This window comes from Bufo gargarizans, chromosome 5, assembly GCF_014858855.1.
Source record: "Bufo gargarizans isolate SCDJY-AF-19 chromosome 5, ASM1485885v1, whole genome shotgun sequence".
NCBI classification, from domain to species: Eukaryota; Metazoa; Chordata; class Amphibia; order Anura; family Bufonidae; genus Bufo; species Bufo gargarizans.
This window is the reverse complement of record NC_058084.1, coordinates 314865239-314890630: the sequence shown is the minus strand read 5'-3', so window position 1 is coordinate 314890630 and position 25392 is coordinate 314865239. Positions and strand designations below refer to the sequence as shown.

The following is a 25392-nucleotide window of genomic DNA, read 5'->3' as shown; positions in this document are numbered from 1 at the left end:
TACTTAACTACAAAATACACAAAATAACCTCTGTCCAGTAAAATACTTTTTCACACCAACAAACAATACACACTCGGCTTCACACATATGCAGCTTGTCCCTTCCACTAGGCATTCTAATGGCGGGTTTACATGACCCGATAGTTGGACAGATTATCTTACGAATGCTGATTCCAAACAATCTGCCCACCTAAAAGTGCAGCCGATCACCCGATGAATGATTGAAACTCTCGTTCATTGGGTGAAACTGTTATTCCTACAGGTAAATTTAATTATCGTTTCTGGGCAGCAGATCATGCTGTCTAAACGGCAATCTGCTGCCCATAAACAATGCAGCTGTATGAGGACTAGCGATCACAATAGCAATCGCTCGTTCGTATACTGTGGAGATGATTGCTGCATGCAAATGCAATGTTTTTCCCGCACTGACCGATCAGCCAGTTGTTGGGAAGGAATGTTTCCTTCCCAATAATCGTCTGCTCCTCATCCAATGTAAACCCACCATAACTCTCCCTCTTCCGAAGGGGCATCAAGTATATTAAAGATTTCGGCTGGAGAGGGGTACTTATCAGCCTGTGGTCTGAGAATCTTGTTGGTGGAGGTGGGTCTGCTTGTTGTCCAGGAGGTGATGGTAGATGTTCTTCGCTTCCTCTGTCCTTTACGTCCACTTTTTATCCATATTTTAGCCATTGACTATAATGCGGCATGTCCCGATTGGTCATATCATCATTTAGTAATGTAATGTGCTAGTATACATCTAAATTAGAAGAGTTATAATATATCATCCTTCTTCTATACTGACATTTATGGATGTGCCCAAGCTATCACCACCAGCTGTGATATGGGTTCTTGGGACCTAAGATCAGCTCCCTGTGTATTCCATCACAGTACCCTGATCAACTCAACACCGTAGAAGAAATATACAACCAAATATAGCTATGTAGACTCTTCCATATCAACACCCCACATCAGCATTTCCTGACTAAAGCCTTATTCACACGTCCGTGCTGAAATCCGTGAGCAGGTGGTCAGTGATGCATCCATGAAGCTGTCCGTGAAGGATCCTTGCTGGGTCCCTGTGTCCGTTTTTTGCTGTCTGTGTTGCATCCGTGTTTCACTGACACTGAACAGCTGAAAAATAATTTTCAAAGCATCTCTTCTTAATGATCTGTGAAACACGGATGGCATCCGTGGTTTTCACGGACCCATAGACTATAATAGACGTGATGGACAAAATAGAGCATGCATCGGTGCTAAAAACACTGACCCACGGACTGTGCTAAAACACTGATGTCTGAATACACACATTAAAATGAATGGGGACGTGTGCTGTCCGTGGAGCACGCGTCCGTGAAACACTGATGTGTAAATGAGGCTTAACATTACTCCTGAGGCAAGCTCAGGAATACTATAGGCATTTACTGAGGTGTGGTAGACATTCAAGAACCATCCAGGTGGGGTGAAACACTGACCATTGATGCAACATTTTCTATTAGTTGTAAATAGGTATAAGGAATGGGGAGCCTTCTAGGTTACGGATGTGGGGACATTTAGAGGTACCTACACATTTGTGAAAGTGCATGAGTTGACTGTCAAAGAAAGATGCAGTGATTGCTGCTATCCCTTTGTTGAGAATCAGGAAAGTTACATTTCAAGGGTCCCAAGCAATGAATATAACAAAAAAGACTTCTTGTATATGTGGTTATCTTTTATCAGTCAGACTATAGAAAGCACACAAGTATACAGAAAAGAATATAACAAACCATAAACAGTCTCTAATTGCAGATGTACCAAGAAGTGTGTACTGCACTGGATGATGCTGGAGAAGATGATTCTGTATTAACAGTAGTAACAGGTACTGCACCATGCTATTTCAATCTTTGAATATATCTTATTCAAAGCTTATTCACCTGTGTTTTATATCATGAAGAACAAGGGGTGCACTCAGACATCGCCCTCTGAGGAGGTTGGTCTCATGGCACAGTGGGTTCGCACCCGCTGATCATTACATATACAAAAGAGGGATTGTAATAGCTCTGCCTCTTTACTTGTGAAACCAAACGTTATATTTTAATGAATATAAGGTTGTATTATGATCAATTTTTATTAACAAATGGCCCTAGGCTGATTTTAATTTTTAAATATCATTTGAATTAAAAAGGGACACATGGAACTAAATATCTTCATTTTGTGTTTGTACAGGGCAAGGAGACTACTTTAGCAGTGGCAATGACTTGAGTAATGCTCTTCGGCCTCTCACAGGAAGTCCTGAAGAGATGATGAAAGGAGGATCCGGGACAGTAAGGTATTTTACTTTCTAAAGTTTTACGCCAGAATGCATACATCACGATTAAAAATACAATTTTGTGGGGTAGTTCTACTCATAGCTAATCTTAACACAGTGACCCAGATTTCCTAATGTGTAGGCGCCTAAAATCTGTCTAAAATGTCATGCAGATTGGCACAATTTTGGCGCAACCGGGGTTTCTGCAATTTTTTCTAACTTGCTCTGAAAGGAGGCCGGCAGGGCTTATCAGAAAGGGGACAGAGTTTCATCAGAAATGGGCTGTGGCCTAAGATGAGTGTGTAAATGATCCAATTATGAAACTTATTACTCACATTGAAATTCTGGACCTTTAACCCCTTAAGGACCAGGCTCATTTTCACCTTAAGGACCAGGCCATTTTTTGCAAATCTGACCAGTGTCACTTTAAGTGCTCATAACTTTAAAACGCTTCGACTTACCCAGGCCGTTCTGAGATTGTTTTTTCGTCACATATTGTACTTCATGACACTGCTAAAATTGGGTCAAAAAAGTTAATTTTTTTGCATAAAAAAATACATTTTTTACCAAAAATTTTGAAAAATTAGCAAATTTCAAAGTTTCAGTTTCTCTACTTCTGTAATACATAGTAATACCCCCAAAAATTGTGATGACTTTACATTCCCCATATGTCTACTTCATGTTTGTAGCATTTTGGGAATGATATTTTATTTTTTGGGGATGTTACAAGGCTTAGAAGTTTAGAAGCAAATTTTGAAATTTTTGAGAAATCTTCAAAATCCCACTTTTTATGGACCAGTTCAGGTTTGCAGTCATATTGTGAGGCTTAGATAATAGAAACCTCCCAAAAATGACCCCATTCTAGAAACTACACCCCTCAAGGTATTCAAAACTGTTTTTTCAAACTTCATTAACCCTTTAGGTCTTCCACAAGAGTTGATGGCAGATGGAGAAACAATTTTGAAATTTCTATTTTTTGGAAAATTTTCCAATATAATCAATTTTTTCCAGGAGTAAAACAAGGGTTAACTGCCAAACAACACTCAAAATGGGTTGCCCTGATTCTGTAGTTTGCAGAAACACCCCATATGTGGTTGTAAACTACTGTTTGGCCGAACGGTAGCACATAGAAGGAGGGGAACACCATATGGGTTTTGGAAGGCAGATTTTGCAGGACTGGTTTTGTTTATACCATGTCCCATTTGAAGCCCCCTGTTGCACCCCTAGAATAGAAATTTCAAAAAAGTGACTCCATCTAAGAAAGTACACCCCTCAAGGTATTCAAAACTGGGTTTACAAACTTTGTTAACCCTTTAGGTGTTCCACAAGAGTTAATGGCAGATGGAGAAACAATTTTGAAATTTCTATTTTTTGGAAAATTTTCCAATATAATCAATTTTTTCCAGGAGTAAAACAAGGGTTAACTGCCAAACAACACTCAAAATGGGTTGCCCTGATTCTGTAGTTTACAGAAACACCCCATATGTGGTCGTAAACTACTATTTGGCCGAACGGGAGCACATAGAAGGAGGGGAACACCATATGGGTTTTGGAAGGCAGATTTTGCTGGACTGGTTTTGTTTATACCATGTCCCATTTGAAGCCCCCTGTTGCACCCCTAGAATAGAAATTTCAAAAAAGTGACTCCATCTAAGAAAGTACACCCCTCAAGGTATTCAAAACTGGGTTTACAAACTTTGTTAACCCTTTAGGTGTTCCACAAGAGTTAATGGCAGATGGAGAAACAATTTTGAAATTTCTATTTTTTGGAAAATTTTCCAATATAATCAATTTTTTCCAGGAGTAAAACAAGGGTTAACTGCCAAACAACACTCAAAATGGGTTGCCCTGATTCTGTAGTTTGCAAAAACACCCCATATGTGGTCGTAAACTACTGTTTGGCCGAACGGTAGCACATAGAAGGAGGGGAACACCATATGGGTTTTGGAAGGCAGATTTTGCAGGACTGGTTTTGTTTATACCATGTCCCATTTGAAGCCCCCTGTTGCACCCCTAGAATAGAAATTTCAAAAAAGTGACTCCATCTAAGAAAGTACACCCCTCAAGGTATTCAAAACTGGGTTTACAAACTTTGTTAACCCTTTAGGTGTTCCACAAGAGTTAATGGCAGATGGAGAAACAATTTAGAAATTTCTATTTTTTGGAAAATTTTCCAATATAATCAGTTTTTTCCAGGAGTAAAACAAGGGTTAACTGCCAAACAAAACTCAAAATGGGTTGCCCTGATTCTGTAGTTTGCAAAAACACCCCAAATGTGGTCGTAAACTACTGTTTGGCTAAACGGCAGGACATAGAAGAAGGGGAACGCCATACGGTTTTTGGAAGGCAGATTTTGCTGGACTGGTTTATTTACACCATGTACCCTTTCAAGCCCCCTGATGCACCCCTAGAGTAGAAACTCCATAAAAGTGACCCCATCTAGGAAACTACGGGATAAGGTGGTTGTTGTTTTGGGACAATTTTTGGGGTAAATTAGATTTTTGGTTGCTCTATATTACTCTTTTTTGAGGCAATGTAACAAAAAAATTTAATTCTAAAATTGTTTCTACATTCGCTATTTAGTTTTGTGGAACACCTAAAGGGTTAACATAGTTTGTAAAGTAATTTTTGAATACCTTGAGGGGTGTAGTTTCTTAGATGGGGTCACTTTTTTGGAGTTTCTAGTCTAGGCTACATCAGGGGGGGCTTCTAATGGGACATGGTGTAAAAAAAAAAAACTGTCCATCAAAATCTGCCTTCCAGAAACCGTATGGAGTTCCCTTCGTTCTATGCCCTGCCGTGCGGCTATATAGCCATTTACGACCACATATGGGGTGTTTCTGCAAACTACATAATTGGGGCAATAAATGTTTAGTTTTGTTTGGCTGTTAACCCTTGCTTTATTACCGGCAAAATGGATTTAAATTTAAATTTTGCCCAAAAATAGGTGTTTTGGCACCGTTTTTATTTTATATTTTTAACACCGTTCATCCGAGGCGTTTGGTAAAAAGTTATTTTTATAGCGACGACTTTTACGCACGCGACGATGCCCAATATGTATGGCTCTCAGACTTTGGAGACACTAAGCAGGCATCCTAAAACTGCGGCCCTCCAGATGTTGTAAAACTACAATTCCCACCATGCCCTGATGATGGCTGTAGGTTGTCTGGGCATGCTGGGAGTTATAGTTTTACAACATCTGGAGGGCCGCAGTTTGAGGATGCCTGCACTAAAACTAATATTTTTTGGGGAAAGAAAAATTGTTTTCGTGTCTCCAAAGTCTGAGAGCCATAGTGTTTTATGTTCTCTAGTGAACTGTTGGGGATTATAAAAATTTAGTACTCCATGGAAGTGTGATACTCCCTGAAGCAATCGATAATGCAGAGGCCCGGATGATCGGGGCACGTGTCACATTGAGTTGTGGTGTCCTTCCGTATCCCCCTCTTGTGACACACTCTGCACTTTTTTTGGGTTCGTCCCTTCTTTCCAGTATGGGGGACCACACCTGGAAAGTGTTGGCCAGGGACGATCCGGGCGCCTCCAGTTCCCGAGGTACTCCGGCCTGCTCTTTCCCGGTCCGAAAAGATCAGGTCTTTGAGGACTGCCTCATAGAATTGGAGGAATGTCCCTGTGCTGCCAGCGCTTCGGGATAGTACAAAAGAGTTGTACATGGCAACCTGCACCATGTAGACCGCAACTTTTTTGTACCATGCCCGGGTTTTGCGCATGGCGTTATATGGCGTGAGGACTTGATCAGAGAGATCAACTCCTCCCATATACCGATTGTAGTCGACGATACAATCGGGCTTGAGGACCGTTGCCGCGGTACCTCGCACAGGGACTGGGGTGGTGCTGTTACCGTGGATTGTGGACAGCATAAGGACATCCCTCTTGTCCTTATACCTGACCAGCAACAGGTTTCCACTGGTAAGTGCACGGGTCTCACCCCTGGGGATAGGTACCTGGAGGGGGTAGGCAGGGAGGCCGCGTAGATTTTTCCGCACGGTCCCACAAGCGAACGTGGATCTGGCGGCAAGGGACCTGAACAAGGGAATGCTGGTATAAAAGTTGTCCACGTACAAGTGGTAACCCTTATCCAGCAGTGGGTACATAAGGTCCCACACGAGTTTCCCGGTAACACCCAGAGTGGGGGGACATTCTGGTGGTTGAATCCGGGAATCTCGCCCCTCGTACACACGAAATTTGTAAGTGTACCCTGAGGTACTCTCACAAATTTTGTATAGCTTCACGCCATACCTCGCCCGCTTTGTGGGAATGTATTGGCGGAAACTGAGTCTCCCCTTGAACGCAACGAGAGACTCATCAACCGCGACCTCCCTTCCAGGTACGTAGGCCTGCTGAAATGTGGCCCCAAAGTGATCGATGACCGGCCGTATCTTGTACAGCCGGTCATAGGCAGGATCACCTCGGGGTGGACATGCTGCATTATCGGAATAATGCAGACATTTCCGGATGGCCTCAAACCGGTGACGTATCATGACCATACTGTACAGTGGGGTCTGGTACAGGACGTCCCCACTCCAGTATTGCCTGACACTGGGTTTTTGGACTAGACCCATATGCAGCACGAGGCCCCAAAATGTCCTCATTTCGGCTGCACTGACCGGCGTCCAGCCACCGGGTCTAGCCAAAACTGAGCCTGGGTTTTGAGCGACGAACTGTTGGGCGTACAGATTCGTCTGCTCCACCATCAAATTCACCAGTGGGTTACTGAAAAAAAAACTAAAAAAGTCTATTTCAGTAAACCCCACTGTGGGAATCTGGATTCCAGGATTGCCAGCGAAATCCGGAATCTCAGGCTCAAAGTCCACTGGGGGACACCAGCTAAGTTCATCGGCAGGGGGCTCCGGTGAACTTATTTGGTGGGCCGGGAAACCAGTACGAACCCCAGGGCGGCTCGTACTAGGGTGGGCCACAGGATCCCTAGCATGTGTGGCCCCTGGCTCCGCCTGGCGGCGTCTCCGCTGCCTTGGTGGCTCATCGTCATCCGATGATGATGAGGAGGATGCGGATGACAAAAGGAACGTGGGGTCATCCTCATCCTCACTGGGGCTCTCAGAGTCGGAGGCAATCTGGGCATATGCCTCCTCGGCCGAGAACACCCGGCGGGCCATGGGTGTGTGTGTGTGCGTGTGTATGTGCGTGCGTGTAAACCTTTATTCTATGTGCGTGTGTGTGGGGGCACGGGTGTTCACGTACTAAAAAGTCCAGGCAAAAAAAAGTGTTAGGAAAAAAAAAATAAAAAAAGTTCAAACTTGCTGATCTGCGGTTCAACGCTGATCAGCGGTCGGTGGGGTGGTGGGGCGGGCGATGCGCTAACAGTGGACGGACGCTAAAAAGTGCCGGCCAGTCAGCGCACGCAGAAAAAAAAAAAAGTGGTGGTGGGGGAAGGGTCTGGTGGTGGGGGGAGGGGGTTGGTGGGGGGGGGGCTGGTGGTGGTGGGGGGGGGGCTGGTGGTGGGGGGGATGCGGGGGGGGCAAGTGGCAGGGGGGGTCTGGGGTCTGAAAGTTGAAAAAAAAAAGTTTGGAATAAATGTGCTTTTTTTTTTTTTTTTTTTTTTCTAACTTTTCCCTTCTATCCCTGCCTAAAGGTGCCTCTCCCTCACTGACCCTAACCTACCTGGGTGGCGATGGGTGCAGGAGGGTGATGGATGCCGATTTAGGGGGACACAGGAGCTGGTGCTGGACGATGCTGCACGGTCAGGGTGCTGGACAGGAAGAGGAGGGGAGAGAGGAGCGCAGGAAGTTTGAATCTCGCGCCTCTCTCCCCTGCACCAATCAGCACCCTGGACAGCGGCGTTCAGCACCAGGGCCAGCTCCGCCTCTGCAAATCCTCGGACTGCGATTGGTGGTGTAAAATTACGCCACCGATCGCAGTCTTTTTCCGGTTCATCGGGTCACAGGACACCCGAATGGACCGGAAACGCAGAAAACCGCAGGTCTGAATTGACCTGCGGTTTTCTGCGATCGCCGATACGGGGGGGTCCAATGACCCCCCCCTGCGTTGTTACGGGATGCCGGCTGAATGATTTCAGCCGAAATCCCGTTTCGATTAACCCCCGCGGCGCCGGAATTCAGATTTTAAGTCAGGACGTACCGGTACGTCCTCGGTCCTTAAGGACTCGGGAAATAGGGCGTACCGGTACGTCCTCGGTCCTTAAGGGGTTAAATTTTTTATTTTTTTTTATAACTTAAATCACACTCCTTTGCTCAACCGGCCTTCTGTTCCATCCAGACAGTCCTTTTGTCCAAAAATGAGTGCAGTTGGAGAGGCATGAGACCAAACGTATCATTCAGTCTCCTACATTGAAACACACTGGGGGAGATTTATTAAACTGTTGTAAAGTAAAACTGGTTAAGTTGCCCATAGCAACCAATCAGATTCCACCTTTCATTTTGAACAGCTGCTTTGGAAAATGAAAGGTGGAATATCATTGGTTGCTATGGGCAACTGAGACAGTTCTACTTTACACCAGTTTGATAAATCTCACCCACTGTGTCTGCCATCTGTGGATGCGTAGGTCCTGAATGTCAGGAGTCTAGAACACTGTTATAATACGGGAGGCTCCATGTGCAACCATAATATTGACAGGCGAGCCATATGGATGAGACAGAAGGGTAGTTGGGGTGAGGGGCATGACTTAAGTAATAAAGTAACCGTGCAGAACTACATTAACTTTTTTAAAGAATATCCTAGCAAGTTGCATAAATGCATCATTAGCATGCTTTGATAAACAAGTAAAGATGTTTGTAATATATCTTGTTACAGAAAAATGGGTCTTTCTCCACTTATCATGCTTCCTTCCTCCCACACACCCCTCCCCTCACCTCTTTAAGGAAGTTAGCCAATCTCTAAAAATATATTCCGGTAGTCCATAATCAATTTTTGTTGCTACATACAGTACAGACCAAAAGTTTGGACACACTTTCTCATTCAAAGAGTTTTCTTTATTTTCATGACTATGAAGGCATCAACACTATGAATTAACACATAACAAACAAGTGTGAAACAATTGAAAATATGTCATATTCTAGGTTCTTCAAAGTAGCCACCTTTTGCTTTGATTACAGCTTTGCCCACTCTTGGCATTCTCTTGATGAGCTTCAAGAGGTAGTCACCTGAAATGGTCTTCCAACAGTCTATTATGTATATAATTCCACATGTGTTAATTCATAGTTTTGACGCCTTCAGTGTGAATCTACAATTTTCATAGTCATGAAAATAAAGAAAACTCTTTGAATGAGAAGGTGTGTCCAAACTTTTGGTCTGTACTGTACATGTATATGTTTACTGCTATACTGCGCAGTACTGCAGATGCTTATGAGGGTTTCCGAGTGATACGAGACCATCTCTGTGTGCTGTGTATGGGAAATCTAATAGCAGATCTCCTGCCCCACCTCTCCATAGGCTTGCATGTAACCCGTTCTCTCAATGGAGCCAAAAAGTCAGTTAGAGTAACTTTATTGAGCATATACGCTATTCTTCTGGAATACAAAAAGTTGAAATTTTACGCCACATTCTTTAAAAGTGGGCACAGCTTAGTGGAAGAGATGGTGCCACCACAGTCCAAAATATTTTTAATAGAAAACTACTGTAACTTGTAACTGAAAGATGTGCTTATTCCCAAACCAGGTTTCAGTTTCTGCTACATGGATATCACAAATGTGAGAAATAAAATGAGAAGCTTGTGTCAATTGTTCACACTTTAAGTTGACTTTTTAAAAAGATTGCCATGTTAAATACCAGTCTTTAGTGAATGACCCCCAATGAATTCACAGTGAATGAACAGATTGAGGCAGTGCAGGGAAGAGAAAATGAGCCTGACAGGTGGAGAAAGAGGCAGTTGTCTCTAATAAGATAGATTATAAAGTTTCTTATCTTCCCTTGTATTATTAATTTATGGAAAGTGTTTATAATAAAATAATCTAAGGCTTCTACACTATAGCAGGCATGCTCAACCTGCGCTCCAGCTGTTGTAAAACTACAACCCCCACAATGCCCTGCTGTAGGCTGTTCGGGCATGCTGGGAGTTGTAGTTTTGCAACCGCTGGAGGGCCGCAGGTTGAGCATGCCTGCACTATAGGATATAGACATATTATTGTTAACTGATTCCTAAAAATTACTATGTTCTTGCTGTTAATAGGGATTTGATTGGTAAAATCATTGATTTTCCGAAACCTCTTGTAGCCATGGTAAATGGGCCTGCAGTTGGGATTGCCACAACTATTCTTGGCCTGTTTGACCTTGTGTATGCTTCTGATAAGGTGAGCAAGAAAGTGACAACATGCAGTATGTACTGTGGCAGTTAAGTTATATAATGTGTATGGCCTTTCGGGGGTTATTACGTATATTGGTACAACTGTGATTGATGTTTGTAGGTTGTAGTTCACTAGGCAATCGCATGTGTAATGGCAGCGATTACCATGCAATAAAATGTCTGGTGCGGACCACTGTGTGCACAAGCATGTGAATAAACATGTATGTACAAATTAATCTAAAACATTTTGATCATGGTTTAATTATTCCATTGTAAACTGTTAAAGAGGCTGTCCCTCTAAAGACAACCCTTGTCTATATGTCTATGAAGCATAAATGATACATATCATAGAGAGGATAGTCCTCTTACAGCCAAAGCTGAGAGCAATTGCAAAGAGCGGCACCTACAGTATTTGGAGCTGGGGAGGCAAGAAGGACTGTACTGAAGGTCACACATAGGGAAGAGTAAATACATAACAATCAAAAACTTTCCACTCCTTAACATCTTAAAGGGTTATTCCAGCTTAAAATAAAGTGTTCCCATGAGATGTCCAAGCTGTAAAAAAAAATCAGAACTTGGGAAAGACTGTAAGAGAAATATCCGAACTTAGGCCCACTTCACATATATCAGTTGTGTTCGGCCAGGTATTTTAGGCCAGCTTCTGTCTTGATACTGCAGAAAAATTGTTGTTAAAGTCACTCAACAAATGGTTGGCTCCAGTAATTTCCTGCCACGTCGAGACAGAAGCAGGAGGTGGAGCACAGCTGAACCCCAGCACCATCAGAACACTGGCGCTGGGGGATCAGTGCGTTAAAGGGATTATCTGGGAAATAGTATTGATGACCTATCCACAGGAAAGGTCGTCAATATCGCATCAGCAGGGGTCGGAGTCCCAGCACCCCTACCGATCGGCTGTTTTGGGAAGCTGCGGTGCTCACTGGAGCTATGGTGAGCGAGGTGGCCCCCCAGGTGCTTTCCAAGCACAGTGCTGTCCATTGTATTGCAGCTGTGCTTTGTTTTGCAGCTTAGCCCTATTGACTTAAATGGGATTGAGCTGCAACTAGGCCAAGAGACCGATGTACAGTGACATCACATGGACTAGAAAGAGGCCACAGTGATCACTAAGTGCTCAGACTAACAGCTGATCAGCCGAGGTTCCAGGTGCCGGCCCCTGAAGATCTGATATTGATGACTTATCCTGCGGACAGGTTAACAATATTAATTCCTGGATAACACCTTTTTAAGGGCTCATGCACACAAACGTATTTTCTTCCTGTGTCTGTTCCGTTTTTGTTTTTTTGCCGACCATATATGGAACCATTCATTTCAATGGGTCCGCAAAAAAAAAACTGAAGGTACACAGTGTGCATTCCGTTTCCGTATGTTCGTATTTCCGTTCCACACAAAAAAATAGAACATGTCCTATTATTGTCTGCATTACGGACAAGGATAGTACTGTTCTATTAGGGGCCAGCTGTTCCGTTCCGCAAAATACGGAATGCACACGGATGTCATCCGTATTTTTTGCGGTATCGTGTGCATTAAGCCTAAGTATAAGCTCTATGTTTTTTCAGCTTGCCAGAATACCCTTTTTTGACCTGCCACTGTCTTTTTATAGCAGACAGGTCCTGATTCTGCAGTGATGTCTTTCAGCATTGCTGCTTTAAAGCTTCTTCTTCTACAGCCTAGAAGGAGTAGGTCTGATGCCACACTGTTAGAAGTAACCGGCCATGGAAAGGAGAAGATAGAAGCCACGTATAACAATTTATTTCCTATATAGCTACTGGGTTTTAGCAGACCTAGATCAACCCTGCCAATGACTACTGTTACAAAAAGAGCCCTAATGGAAAACTGCAAGACCCAGAGGTCATTTATGATCTCTCTGGATACATATTATATAACAAAATCTACACAAGCATAAGTAAAAAAAATATATATATATATATATATATATATATTCATCCTTCTTCGCCTTTCGCTTTCTAAAACTTAACATAGATAAAACAGAATTCATAATCTTTCCCCCATCTTGCTCAACCAACTCAAAAACATCTCCTGCATCTGCGCTTTCCTTAACTTTCTTTAACTTTGAATCTGCGAAAATGCTTGTACATGCCCTCATGTAACTCCCTACATCTCTGAGCTACTTTCCTGATACAGCCCCACGCGCACTCTCCGATCTTCACAAGACCTCCTTCTCTCCTCTTATCACCTCTTCCCACAATCGCCTCCAAGATTTCTCCTGTGCATCCCCCACACTCTGGAACTCTCTAACCCAACATATCAGACTCTCACCAACAGTGGAATCCTTCAAAAGAAACCCCAAAACCCACCTCTTCAGACAAGCCTACAACCAGTGGCCCTGCTGCCTCTATACCGCCATGACCAACTTCACCCACACCTACTGTGTCCTTCTCCCATACCATGTAGATTGGTAGATTGTAAGCCCTCACGGGCAGGGCCCTCTCTCCTTCTGTACCAGTTTGTAACTTGTCTTGTTGCAATTGTCTGTATTATGTATGTATGCCCCTTTTCATATGTACAGCACTATGGAATGAATGGCGCTTTAATAATAATAATAATAATAATGAAAAATGACATCATGCCAAAACTGACTGGCCATGCCATCCCAAACGGTCTATATAGCCGTGTCATTCACCTGTCACTAAACAGATTACAAAATGACTGAAACAAATTGGGGAGCCCATTCTAATACTTTATCATTTAAATTTGCAAATTTGACTTTAAAATAAATACCTATAAACTGTTTTTGTTTGTTTTTCTACTGTTTTGTACACTTCACTTAAAATTAAATCTAAATAGAAAAAAAATGTATCTTAAAAAAAAAAGGTATTTAAATCATCCCTATGCTCCATAAAAATGTGTGCAAAACTGCTAAAAAGGTTCTGGACATTTAGGACCGGAACTCAGGTTGTTAAAGGGTTAACTACATTTTTTTATGTATGTCTAATGGTCTCACTTTATTAAATGCCCAGTTATACTATTTCTGAGGTCAACTGCATTAACACAAATTATGTCTGCACTTAATTTGAAAGTTTGATACATGATTATCTAAATTTCAATAAGCATTCTCATACTCAAAATTGGAGCAGGTTTAAGACATTGGGGCTCATTTCTAATATGCCAATGGCAGCATAAGTAAGTATACTTTCACACTCGCGTTTTGGCTTTCCGTTTGTGAGATCCGTTCAGGGCTCTCACAAGCAGGTCCAGAACGGATCAGTTTGCATTCTAATGCATTCTGAATGGAAAAGGATCAGCTCGGAATGCATCAGTTCAGTCACCATTCCGCTTTAGAGACTGACACCAAAACGCTGCTTGCAGCGTTTTGGTGTCTGTCTGATGAAACTGAGTCAAACGGATCCGTCCTGGCACACAATGTAAGTCAATGGGGATGGATCCGTTTTCACTGACACAATGGAAAACGGATCGGTCCTCCATTGACTTTCAATGGTGTTCAAGACAGATCTGTCTAGGCTATGTTACAGATAATACAAATGGATCCGTTCAGAACGGATACAGACGGGTGTATTATCTGAACGCATCTGTCTATGACGGATCCGCACAAAACGCGAGTGTGAAAGTAGCCTTAGTAAGATGTGGCCAATTTATTAAGAGGTGTAGACCTTTTAATAAATTTATTGCATGTATGTCTGATGTCTGTACATGTCAGCTAGGAGCTGCCTTACATTTCAGTAAAAATTGACACCAGTTTTCTGGTGGGCTGCGGTGGGACAACCCCTTCCGCTAAGCTCTGTTCACTTTTTTTTTAATAAAGTGGCGAGAGCAGTGAAGAAAGGCAAAAAGCTCAGAAGGCCACTTGTGCAAAAATTTGTGATGTCTGTATGTGACCGCTGTTTTGTTTGACAAGAAATCAGATATGTCCCATCACTGTACATTATCAGTGAAAGGCATAACAAATATGGAAAGCTTTAAGATAAAACTATTTACACAGTGATAGATAGATATATAGATAGATATATCTACCACTTGAACATCTGCTGATCTTATTTCTCTAATGTAGGCCACATTTAATACACCATTTAGCAAGTTGGCATTATATCCCGAGGGATGTTCTTCTTATACATTCCCTAAGATTATGGGTTTGTCAAAGGTAAGGCACAATTTTTAGGTGGAAGTAAGCATTCATGCACCTTATTTTTTGCTTTACTCTTGTTGCACTTTAATTATTTTTATTATTTAATTTAAACTTAACGGGTTTTTCTGAAAAAAATCCATAAAACATCATAAACCTAAGGGGGTTTCCAGGCTCCTCATACTAATCAATAATAGGGGGGGGGGGGGGGTTTCAGTATGGTTAATAATATCCGATCAGGGAAGTTCTGACACCACACAGCATCACTGATCAAAGTTCTGGTTCCAGTGCCAGAGGTTGCAGGGAACAGCTGAACGGAGCAGAAAGCACTGCTGTGTTCAAAGTGTAGTGGCTGTACTGGGTTACTCCAGATAAGCTCCCTCTATAGTGAATACCCTCCACGCCACTACACTTTGAATAGGGCTACGTTTCTAATATTGCAGGCTGCAGGGAACAGCTAATCGTGGTGGTGGTGGTGGTGTCGGGTGTTGGACCCTCCCCAATCTGATATCACCTATCCTGGGGATAGGTCATCAATATCAGGAGCCTGGAACCCCTTTAACCTCCTAACAGTCACAGTAAAATTGAAAAAAACATCCCAACAATGTCACTTTTTATTGTAGATTTTTAATGTGTCTTGTTGGCGCAAAAATCAGGGGACACAATTGCATTTTTAACCCCTTAGTGGCATGATTAATTTTAGCCTTAAGGGCCAATAATATTCTACCCCAGCAAAATGTGTTAATTTTTTCTTCTAAATTTTTTTATTTTATTTTGCGGGATTAGTTGTAGATTTTTTTTAGTACCCATTTTGGGATATGTATAGTGTGGTAAATAACTTTAAATATTTAATTTTTAGTGGGAACAATAAAAAAATACATTTTATTTTTGTGAAATTTTATTTACTGTGTTCACTGTGTATCAAAATAAGATAACTTTATGTGGATTACAACAGTGATCGTAATGTCACATTTCTATATCTTTTTTTACTATTTTTCCTTTCCTCCTGTAGCCGGTCAGCTCTACCATAGCTCCTCCTCCAGACTGAAGGGGCGGGGTTGGCTGCATTAGCTGCTCAGATCTGTGGTTTGGTACCAGCTAGATATATGGCTTTTTGTATTGTTAGAAAGCTGGCATTTCAAGCTTTCAATGAATGACCACAATATCTTCAGTATATTGGGAGATTTCAGTGTTAGAAATTGGGATGCAGGGAATACAGCTGAAAGTAAAAGTAAAAGCAGGTTTTACCACTTATTCCCGACTCGATTTCTAACAGTGATATCTCCTGTTTAGCTTTGACTAATGCCTGGAATGCTTTCAAACAAGACCAGTTCTATGCTTCTAGCGATTACCATTCAGGAGATATCAGGTAAAGCAGCCCCCCTCCACTTTTGCCCAAGCCTAGCCCTGGCAAAACAGTTAAAGGGGCTGTCCGGGCTCAGAGCTGAACGTGGACATATCCCCATTTTCACCCAGGCAGCCCCCCTGATATGAGCATAGGAGCAATTCATGCTCCAAAGCTCTCCTTTGTCCTGTGCTGAATCGCGCAGAACAAAGGCTTTTTTAATTTATTTATTTTTAGATCCGGTGATGTCCTGGGCTCTCCATGGGTAAAGCTAGGCAGAGGCTTCCTGTAAAATGGCTAGGGCAGCGCTAAAGCTCGCCCATCAGTGGCACCGCACGTCACCGGCAACACTGCTAGGCGGAAACTTCCGCCTAACAGTGAAAAATATAAACAAACGGCCCTGCGCAATACAGCACAGGGCAAGGGAGAGCACCGGACCATGAAATGCTCCGATGCCCACATCAGTGGGGCTGCTTCAGTGAAAATGGGGATATGTCTGGGTTCAGCTTTGGACCCTGACAATCCCTTTAAGTTCTTTTCCCACAGCTGGAGCAGAACAGTTAGGTGGTTAAGGGCACTGGTATCTTCACATGCAGTGACAGTTTTCTGAGTTGTCATACACAAAGATGATCCAGGGCAGTAGTCATATGAGTCACAGGAGTTTTTATTTTATTTTAATGTTCAGGAAAATAAGTATTGTATTGTAAGTATTGATTTTGTATGTATTCACTATACAGGCTATTGAGGTACTAGTTTTCAACAAAATATTGACTGCTCAAGAAGCTTATCATGTAGGCTTCGTGGCTGAAGTCTTCCCTGACTCTACATTCCAGCAGGAAGTTTGGTCCAGACTGACAGTTTATGCCACTTTGCCAAAAAATGTAAGTAGATATTTGCTTCCAAACATACCAACATTATTCCCAAATTCATAGCCCCTGAGGCTCTAGGTATTGCCCCTTGCAGATGAGCGTGAGCGGATTAGGTCCGGATGCATTGTGAATGCGTTCAGTGAAAAATGCACGATTTTGCAGGCAAGGGCGTTCAGTTTTGTATGCGATCGCTTTCAGTGTTCAGTTTTTATCGCGCAGGTGCAATACGATTCAATGCGTTTTGCACACGTGTGATAAAAAAACTGAAAGGTATACAAACAACATCTCTTAGCAACCATCCGTGAAAAATGCATCGCAACCGCACTTGCTTGCAGATGCGATTTTCACGCAGCCCCATTCACTTCTATGGGGCCATCGTTGCGTGAAAATCGCAGAATATAGAACGTGCTGTGATTTTTACGCAACACACAAGTGATGCGTGAAAACCAACGCTCATGTACACAGCCCCATTGAAATGAATGGGTCCGGATTTCGTGCTGACGCAATACGTTTGCATCACGTATTGCACCCATGCGGAATACTCGCTCGTGTGAAAGGGGCCTATGTGTCCTGAAGCTAATAAACGGCATAATCCAGGTGCAACCTTTCAGTCTTTTTCAAGCATACATATATAAAATAGTTATGGTGACAAGCGATGGCATTCGCGATTGCGCCTCCCAATACAGTGGAGGAGATTGCTGCATGTAATAGCAGTGGTCTCCTGCGCTGACTAGCAGGAAATTGCCGGGCAGGAATGCTTCTTTCCCGACAATCACCTGCTTAGTCTGCAGGTCTGATACAGCCTTAAGTACAGTATCACACTCTGCAGTGAATCTGAGGTTGTCATCATTCAGATTGAAATAGTTGAGGAATATCTGAAATAAGATTAGGATATTATACCATACCAGGAGAAGGTCATCTATATAATATAAAGACAACTTGATGGCTGTCCAATATACAGGGAGTGCAGAATTATTAGGCAAGTTGTATTTTTGAGGATTAATTTTATTATTGAACAACAACCATGTTCTAAATAAACCCAAAAAAACTCATTAATATCAAAGCTGAATATTTTTGGAAGTAGTTTTTAGTTTGTTTTTAGTTTTAGCTATTTTAGGGGGATATCTGTGTGTGCAGGTGACTATTACTGTGCATAATTATTAGGCAACTTAACAAAAAACAAATATATACCCATTTCAATTATTTATTTTTACCAGTGAAACCAATATAACATCTCAACATTCACAAATATACATTTCTGACATTCAAAAACAAAACAAAAACAAATCAGTGACCAATATAGCCACCTTTCTTTGCAAGGACACTCAAAAGCCTGCCATCCATGGATTCTGTCAGTGTTTTGATCTGTTCACCATCAACATTGCGTGCAGCAGCAACCACAGCCTCCCAGACACTGTTCAGAGAGGTGTACTGTTTTCCCTCCTTGTAAATCTCACATTTGATGATGGACCACAGGTTCTCAATGGGGTTCAGATCAGGTGAACAAGGAGGCCATGTCATTAGATTTTCTTCTTTTATACCCTTTCTTGCCAGCCACGCTGTGGAGTACTTGGACGCGTGTGATGGAGCATTGTCCTGCATGAAAATCATGTTTTTCTTGAAGGATGCAGACTTCTTCCTGTACCACTGCTTGAAGAAGGTGTCTTCCAGAAACTGGCAGTAGGACTGGGAGTTGAGCTTGACTCCATCCTCAACCCGAAAAGGCCCCACAAGCTCATCTTTGATGATACCAGCCCAAACCAGTACTCCACCTCCACCTTGCTGGCGTCTGACTCGGACTGGAGCTCTCTGCCCTTTACCAATCCAGCCACGGGCCCATCCATCTGGCCCATCAAGACTCACTCTCATTTCATCAGTCCATAAAACCTTAGAAAAATCAGTCTTGAGATATTTCTTGGCCCAGTCTTGACGTTTCAGCTTGTGTGTCTTGTTCAGTGGTGGTCGTCTTTCAGCCTTTCTTACCTTGGCCATGTCTCTGAGTATTGCACACCTTGTGCTTTTGGGCACTCCAGTGATGTTGCAGCTCTGAAATATGGCCAAACTGGTGGCAAGTGGCATCTTGGCAGCTGCACGCTTGACTTTTCTCAGTTCATGGGCAGTTATTTTGCGCCTTGGGTTTTCCACACGCTTCTTGCGACCCTGTTGACTATTTTGAATGAAACGCTTGATTGTTTGATGATCACGCTTCAGAAGCTTTGCAATTTTAAGAGTGCTGCATCCCTCTGCAAGATATCTCACTATTTTTGACTTTTCTGAGCCTGTCAAGTCCTTCTTTTGACCCATTTTGCCAAAGGAAAGGAAGTTGCCTAATAATTATGCACACCTGATATAGGGTGTTGATGTCATTAGACCACACCCCTTCTCATTACAGAGATGCACATCACCTAATATGCTTAATTGGTAGTAGGCTTTCGAGCCTATACAGCTTGGAGTAAGACAACATGCATAAAGAGGATGATGTGGTCAAAATACTCATTTGCCTAATAATTCTGCACTCCCTGTACAGTTATGCCAGCTAGTGTGAAAATTTCTCCTCCTTGGAGACATCCCCAAATGTAGAGGTGGTAATAATAATATTTATATAGCGCCACCAAATTCCACAGCGCTTTATAAAATGTATAGGGTTCATGTACAAAACAAAAGTAACTTGCTAATATACAACTGAAACACTAGAAGTCAGGGCCCGGCTTGCAAGAGCTTACAATCTATGAGGAATTGGGGTGACACATAAGGTAGTTGATTGTGATCAGTAGGCTTTGAGCCATTATTGAACTGAAAGGAGTGGTGCCGGACAATCTCTGCTTTGGGTTTGGAACTGTTAGAGGATCGAGTTTAGGCCAGAAGAGTTGGTGGGAGACAGGTTTACTTGGGGAATAATAGTTTTAAGTAGCTTGATAAGCCTGCCTGAAAATATGTGTTTTTAAGGCATGTATGAAGATGGAGAAGTTGTGAATTGACCTGATATTCGGGGGCAGGGTATTCCAGAGAGTAGGTGCAGCTCGACAAAAGTCTTGAAGATGGGAGTGAGAGGTACGAATTATGGAGGTTATTAATCTTAGGTCACTAACAGAACGGAGAGCACAAATAGGGTGGTAGATGGAAATGAGAGAGGAGATGTATGGAAGTGCAGCACTGTGGAGAACTTTGTGGGTGAGGTTGAGAAGTTTGAACTCTATTCTGTGGTGGATGGGCAACCAGTGAAGTGACTGGCACAGACTAGTAGCATCAGTGTAGCGGTTGGTTGGATAGATGGATGAGCCTGGCTGCAGCATTTAGGACAGACTGAAGGGGGGGGAGAGTTTAGTGAGAGGGAGACCAATTAGTAATGTGTTGCAATAGTCATGACGAGAATGAATCAAGGCAACAACAAGAGTTTTTGCTGTTTCCACCGTAAGAAAAGGGCGGATTCTTGAGGTGCAGACGGAAAAAGTGTGTAAGTGAGTGAATATGGGAAACAAAGGAAAGATCTGAGTCAAACGTGGCCCCAAGACATCAGGCATGTTGCACAGGAGTTATGATAGTGCTGCGGACTGAAATTGAAATCTCAAGTTTAGGTGAGTTAGTAGATGGGAGAAAGACAAGAAGTTCAGTTTTTAAGAGGTTCCGTTTTAGATACAGAGATTACTGGTGTTTTGGAGTAAAGCAGGGGTGATGTCAGGGGATGAAGTGTATAGTTGGGTCTCATCAGCATAGAGATAGTACCAAAAGCCAAATCTACTGATAGTCTGTCCGATGGGGGCTGTGTAGCGAGAGAAGAGTAGAGGACCTAGTACTGAGCCCTGAGGAATGCTGACATCAAGAGGAAGAAGAGAAGCCAGCGAATGATACACTAAAGGAGCGGCCAGAGAGATGGGAAGAAAACCAAGAGAGTAATACTCCGCATTAGGCCTCATTCACACAACTGTATTTTAGTCCGTGTGCAATCTGAATTTTTTGTGGTTCACATGTGGACCCATTCATTTCTATGGGGCCGCAAAAAACACAGACAGCACACAGATGAAATCCATGTGCTGTCCGCATACATGCTGCCAGTGATAGAATATGTACTATTCTTGTCCGTTTGGCAGGCAAGAATAGGCATTTTGACAATGGGGCCATCAAAAAGTGTGGGATAGTATCTGCATTTGCGTGAATGTAGCCTTAAATAAAAAATATAAAAAAAAGTTAACTTTAAATCCCGTGAATGGTTGCTACACAATTAGCAATCTGAGCATTATCATGGGGAAATAAGGTATACAGTTATGTAGCATCACAGGGTTCCCCTCCTTATAGTCTCCATTATAATGGTATTGTGGACATTTTACAGAGATATATCCCAATGTTGTAGCAAGACGAGGTTCTTCAGAACAAAGGGGAGATCCCAGCAGTGGAAGAGGTCACTCTCCACACCTAGGTTCTGATAGGAGTGTGTATGTGTGATCTGAACGTACTTTCTCCCCCTCTCTCCTTCACCTGTTTAGGGGTGTAAGAAAGGAGTAAGGGGAGATTTTCGGAGAAGAAGTCACTCTCCACACCTATGTATGACTGCTGACTAAAGCGAGTATACACAAAATCGAATGTTACTCCAATAAGTAGCCTGTAGCCAGACCACAGTGAAACCACTAGACCTGGAATGTATTGGATACCTATAAAGTCATACTGGTGGATTAACCCACCACCAGAATTTCATGTGCACTTTAAGCCAACACCTCACTTCAATATCCTATCGTATGATAGATGTGGTCTTTACACCATAACAAGAGTGACAGAGGGACCCGGATAGTTTTAATTGATCACACTTGTATTTTATTTTAACATAAATAGTAAAAGTTTAATTTTATCTCAATAAGGGTGACCCTATACAGGGACTATTTTTTGTGTTTATCAACCCTCTCATTCAGTTTTTGTGAATCCCTATGGGCTTCACTCTCTAGGGACCTATCTTTGTTATTAAGTGGCTCTCGAGCTAGAAACGGTTACGGGGCTGCCTTCGTTTCAGTACAAGGAATTTCTTCATTTCATAATTCCAGTTGCATATTTGTCCTTTATATGCTAGTTAACATTCTGATTGGTGAAGTTCTAGTATTTCTATTGTGTATTAGAATTATAATACCTAATCAGTAATCAGTGGCATACCTACCATAGAGTCAGGGTAGTGTCATGGGGCTGTTTGTGGAGGGAGTTTGAAACTGAACAAGTGGTTACATTTCCTAATGACTACATTGAAGAGTTGCGATCACTCCTCCTGACATGTCTGTATTGTGCTGTTCCTGTTATTCCTTCTAGAAATTAATGAATTGAATATACTGACAATAGGGTGTCACCATTCTTTTCAAAGGGGTGTGTTCCTACACTGGTCCCAACATTGAGTTGTCAGTTTATTCATACATTTCATGGGTACTCTCATCTCCACAGAATGTCATAAATGTCTGATAGATGCAGGTCCTACCTCTGGGACCCGCATCTGACAAAAACAGCCAAGGTCACGGCTGTACTACCATAGAAGTCAATGTAAGTTATGTAAGCAGGTCACATCTGCATCTATCATATATGTATGGCATATCTTCTTTATTTACTCATCACAGATCAGCTGGAACAGCTCTCAGGATGGAGTGGGACCCATTCTAAGTTTTGCTTTAAGGGCATATGGCTTATTTGTATTATTCAATAGACCATTTCAATTTGTATATATTACAGCAATAAGTACATACAGTATATTGTATAATGGATTATATATTGGATAATTTATAAATATTTTGTAACAATTATTGTGTCACATTACCAGTGACATCAGGTGCCTTTATCTATAGTGATAATCAATATATTATTATATTCAAGATTTGATAAATTAAACAGTTAACATATTATTTAGTAATATTGTAAATAATGATATTGTACTTTTTCATTTAGTGCTTGGCCCTGTCCAAACAACTGATTCGCAATTTAGAGAAAGAGAAACTTCATGAAGTTTGTGATAAGGAGATGGAAGCTATTGCTAAAGGATATTTTTCAGAAGAAGCCAAAAGCGCTATACAAAATTTTTTCCAAAGGAAAGCAAAGCTGTGATGCTTTATTTCTTTCTAATGAAAGATCACATAGATATTTACTGTTGTCTAATTAACACTTATTACACAAAGTACATAGTCTTAATAAACATCTATGTATGAGTAATCCTTAACATAAATTTACCAATCGGTTAGTCTGGATTTTTTTACATGCTATGACATGTGATGTAAATTCATTTAATCAATGCTCCAGAATGCCAGAATTTATTGATTTAATGGTCCATTAATAGAAAAGGTGTCCTAAAATTACACGTAACCAGTGTGCTTCCTGGAGAAGAAATGGAAAATGAATACTTGCTTGTTATTTGTATATATTGCTAATTTACAAGCATTCTTTTCTCATGAGAAAAAAATGAACAAATGAAGATTTAAAGAGCATCTTTCAGCATTGACGGAATGCGGTGCCTAGGCCCCACCAGTAAAATTAATTCTGGGGCCCGCTGTACAGCTTCATGCAAATAATACTTGCTTACACAGTGGCAGGCAGTAGACAGACGCTACAAAATAGCTGATTATCTGGGTCCCTGCAACGACTTTGAGAAAGCGGTTCCTGGGTGTAGAGGATGCTGGCCGGCCTGCCTTTATACTTAGAATTCATCTCAGCCATTTAATGCATCTATAATAAGCTGGGCAGTTTGCTAAATAATTTACCCAATTTTTATATGAACATAGCCACCTTGCAGCATCTAAACCAGCCTATCTATATGTAATGCAGTCAATCTACTCTATCATGTGCCACTTGTGCAAGAGTGGGGGACTATAGGCCCACCGGGGGGATTCACCTGTATCCTTGTGGGACAGTCTGAGAGAATTATCGTTTATTAAACCAGGCCCTGTGACCTTTGAGTGACAGGTCCAGGAAACCTTACTGTCTTGCTGCCTGGCCCTGTAATCAGAATCAGAATTAGCTTTATTCGCCAAACACGACACAGTCGATCGTGCTCGGAATTGGTTTAGGCACAGGTACAGGCATAGTAACTAGGGGGTGGAGGGGAGGGGTTAGCAATGGGCACATTAGGGGCGAGGGAGGGATTATGGGCGGGAGATAGGGCGTGATGAGTTCAGCAGTCTGACGGCCGTTAGGAAGAAAGTGTTCAGCCTCCTTGATGTCCTTGCAGGGATGGCCTGATACCTGCGGCCGGACTTTAGACGTCTGAAGAGATGATGGCCCGGATGGGAGTGGTCATTGAATATTTTCAGAGCCCTGGAGCGCAGTCTGTTGAAGAAGATAGAGTCAAGGGGTGGTAGTGGCAGTCGAGTAGTTCTCTCCGCCGAGCTGATGACCCTTTGTAGTTTGCGCTTGTCACTGGCTGATGAGCCGGCATACCACACCAGAAGGGATGAGCACAATACCGACTCGATGGTACAGGAGTAGAAGGACTTCAGTAGGTCCTGTGTCTGTGAATGCTGATATGGCACATGTGCAGTTGCGATATCAGCATCGGGCACAGAGGGCCAATGATTTAACATGCTTCACCTGTAAAAAACAGAAGTGCTGTAAAAATGTATGGGTAGTGCAAATTAGATCATCAGTGCATGAATCTACTCACGTATGTAATGGCCATGGCTATTTTCAAGCGATACAATCAATATATTTTTTTGAACTATGTGAGGATTGTTTTTTTTTTTTTTTTTTCATTCTGTGATCCTCCAGACTGTAAGGCCTCATGCACACGGCCGTTCCGTGCATTGGGGACCGCAATTTGTGGTCCCCAAGGCTTGGGCAACAACAGCGCGTATTCCGCAGACCGATCCAGACCCATTCAACTTGAATGAGTCCGCTATCCGTCCGCACCGCAAAAACATCGGACATGTTCTATATTTTTGAGATGTGGAGGCATGGAGAGAAACCCCATGGAAGCACTCCGTAGTGCTTCCGTGCCTTCATTTTGCACCAAGCAAGGCAATGGCCGTGTGCATGAGGCCTAAAGGGGTTGTCTGGTTTCTAATGATCCACAGGATTGGTAATCAATGTTATAACCCCGGTTCCCAAAAAGTTGGGACTCAGATGTTGAAAGTGAGGCAATTTTTTTTTTTCATGAAAAAAATTTACTCATTTAGAACCTGATGGTAGCAATGCATACCCAAAAAGTTGTGATAACCATGTCTACCATTGTGTAGCATCTCAGCTTCTTTTAACAGTCTGGAAAGTAAGGAGAAAAATTGCTGGAGTTTTGGAAGAGGAATGTTGTCCCATTCTTGTCTAATGTAGAATTCTAGCTTCCCGTCTTTGCTGGATTTTCCATTTCATAATTTACCAAATTCTATTGTAGTAAGGTCTGGACTGCAGGAAGGCCACTTCAGCCCCCAACTCTTGTTCTGCAAAGCAATACTGTTGTGATAGATGCAGTATGTGGTTTAGCATTGTAGATTGTGGGAATTTGACTCCCAGCACACCTACCATTCAGCTGTCTGAAGGGTCTGTGGCACTTGTG

The 25392-nt window shown here is 42.4% G+C and overlaps 1 protein-coding gene across 1 annotated transcript in view; it reads left to right on the top strand.

The window, feature by feature from the left end:
* The window catches only part of LOC122938953 (enoyl-CoA delta isomerase 2-like), a 51283-nt gene extending 28194 nt beyond the window's left edge, over positions 1-23089 (top strand). The window contains exons 4-9 of the mRNA XM_044294840.1: positions 1785-1854; positions 2202-2304; positions 10448-10568; positions 14607-14696; positions 16761-16904; positions 22803-23089. Of these exons, the coding sequence (XP_044150775.1) occupies positions 1785-1854; positions 2202-2304; positions 10448-10568; positions 14607-14696; positions 16761-16904; positions 22803-22958 (684 nt within the window). The 3' untranslated portion in view covers positions 22959-23089. The remainder of the gene's footprint in view (positions 1-1784; positions 1855-2201; positions 2305-10447; positions 10569-14606; positions 14697-16760; positions 16905-22802) is intronic.
* The last annotated feature ends 2303 nt before the right edge of the window (positions 23090-25392 follow it).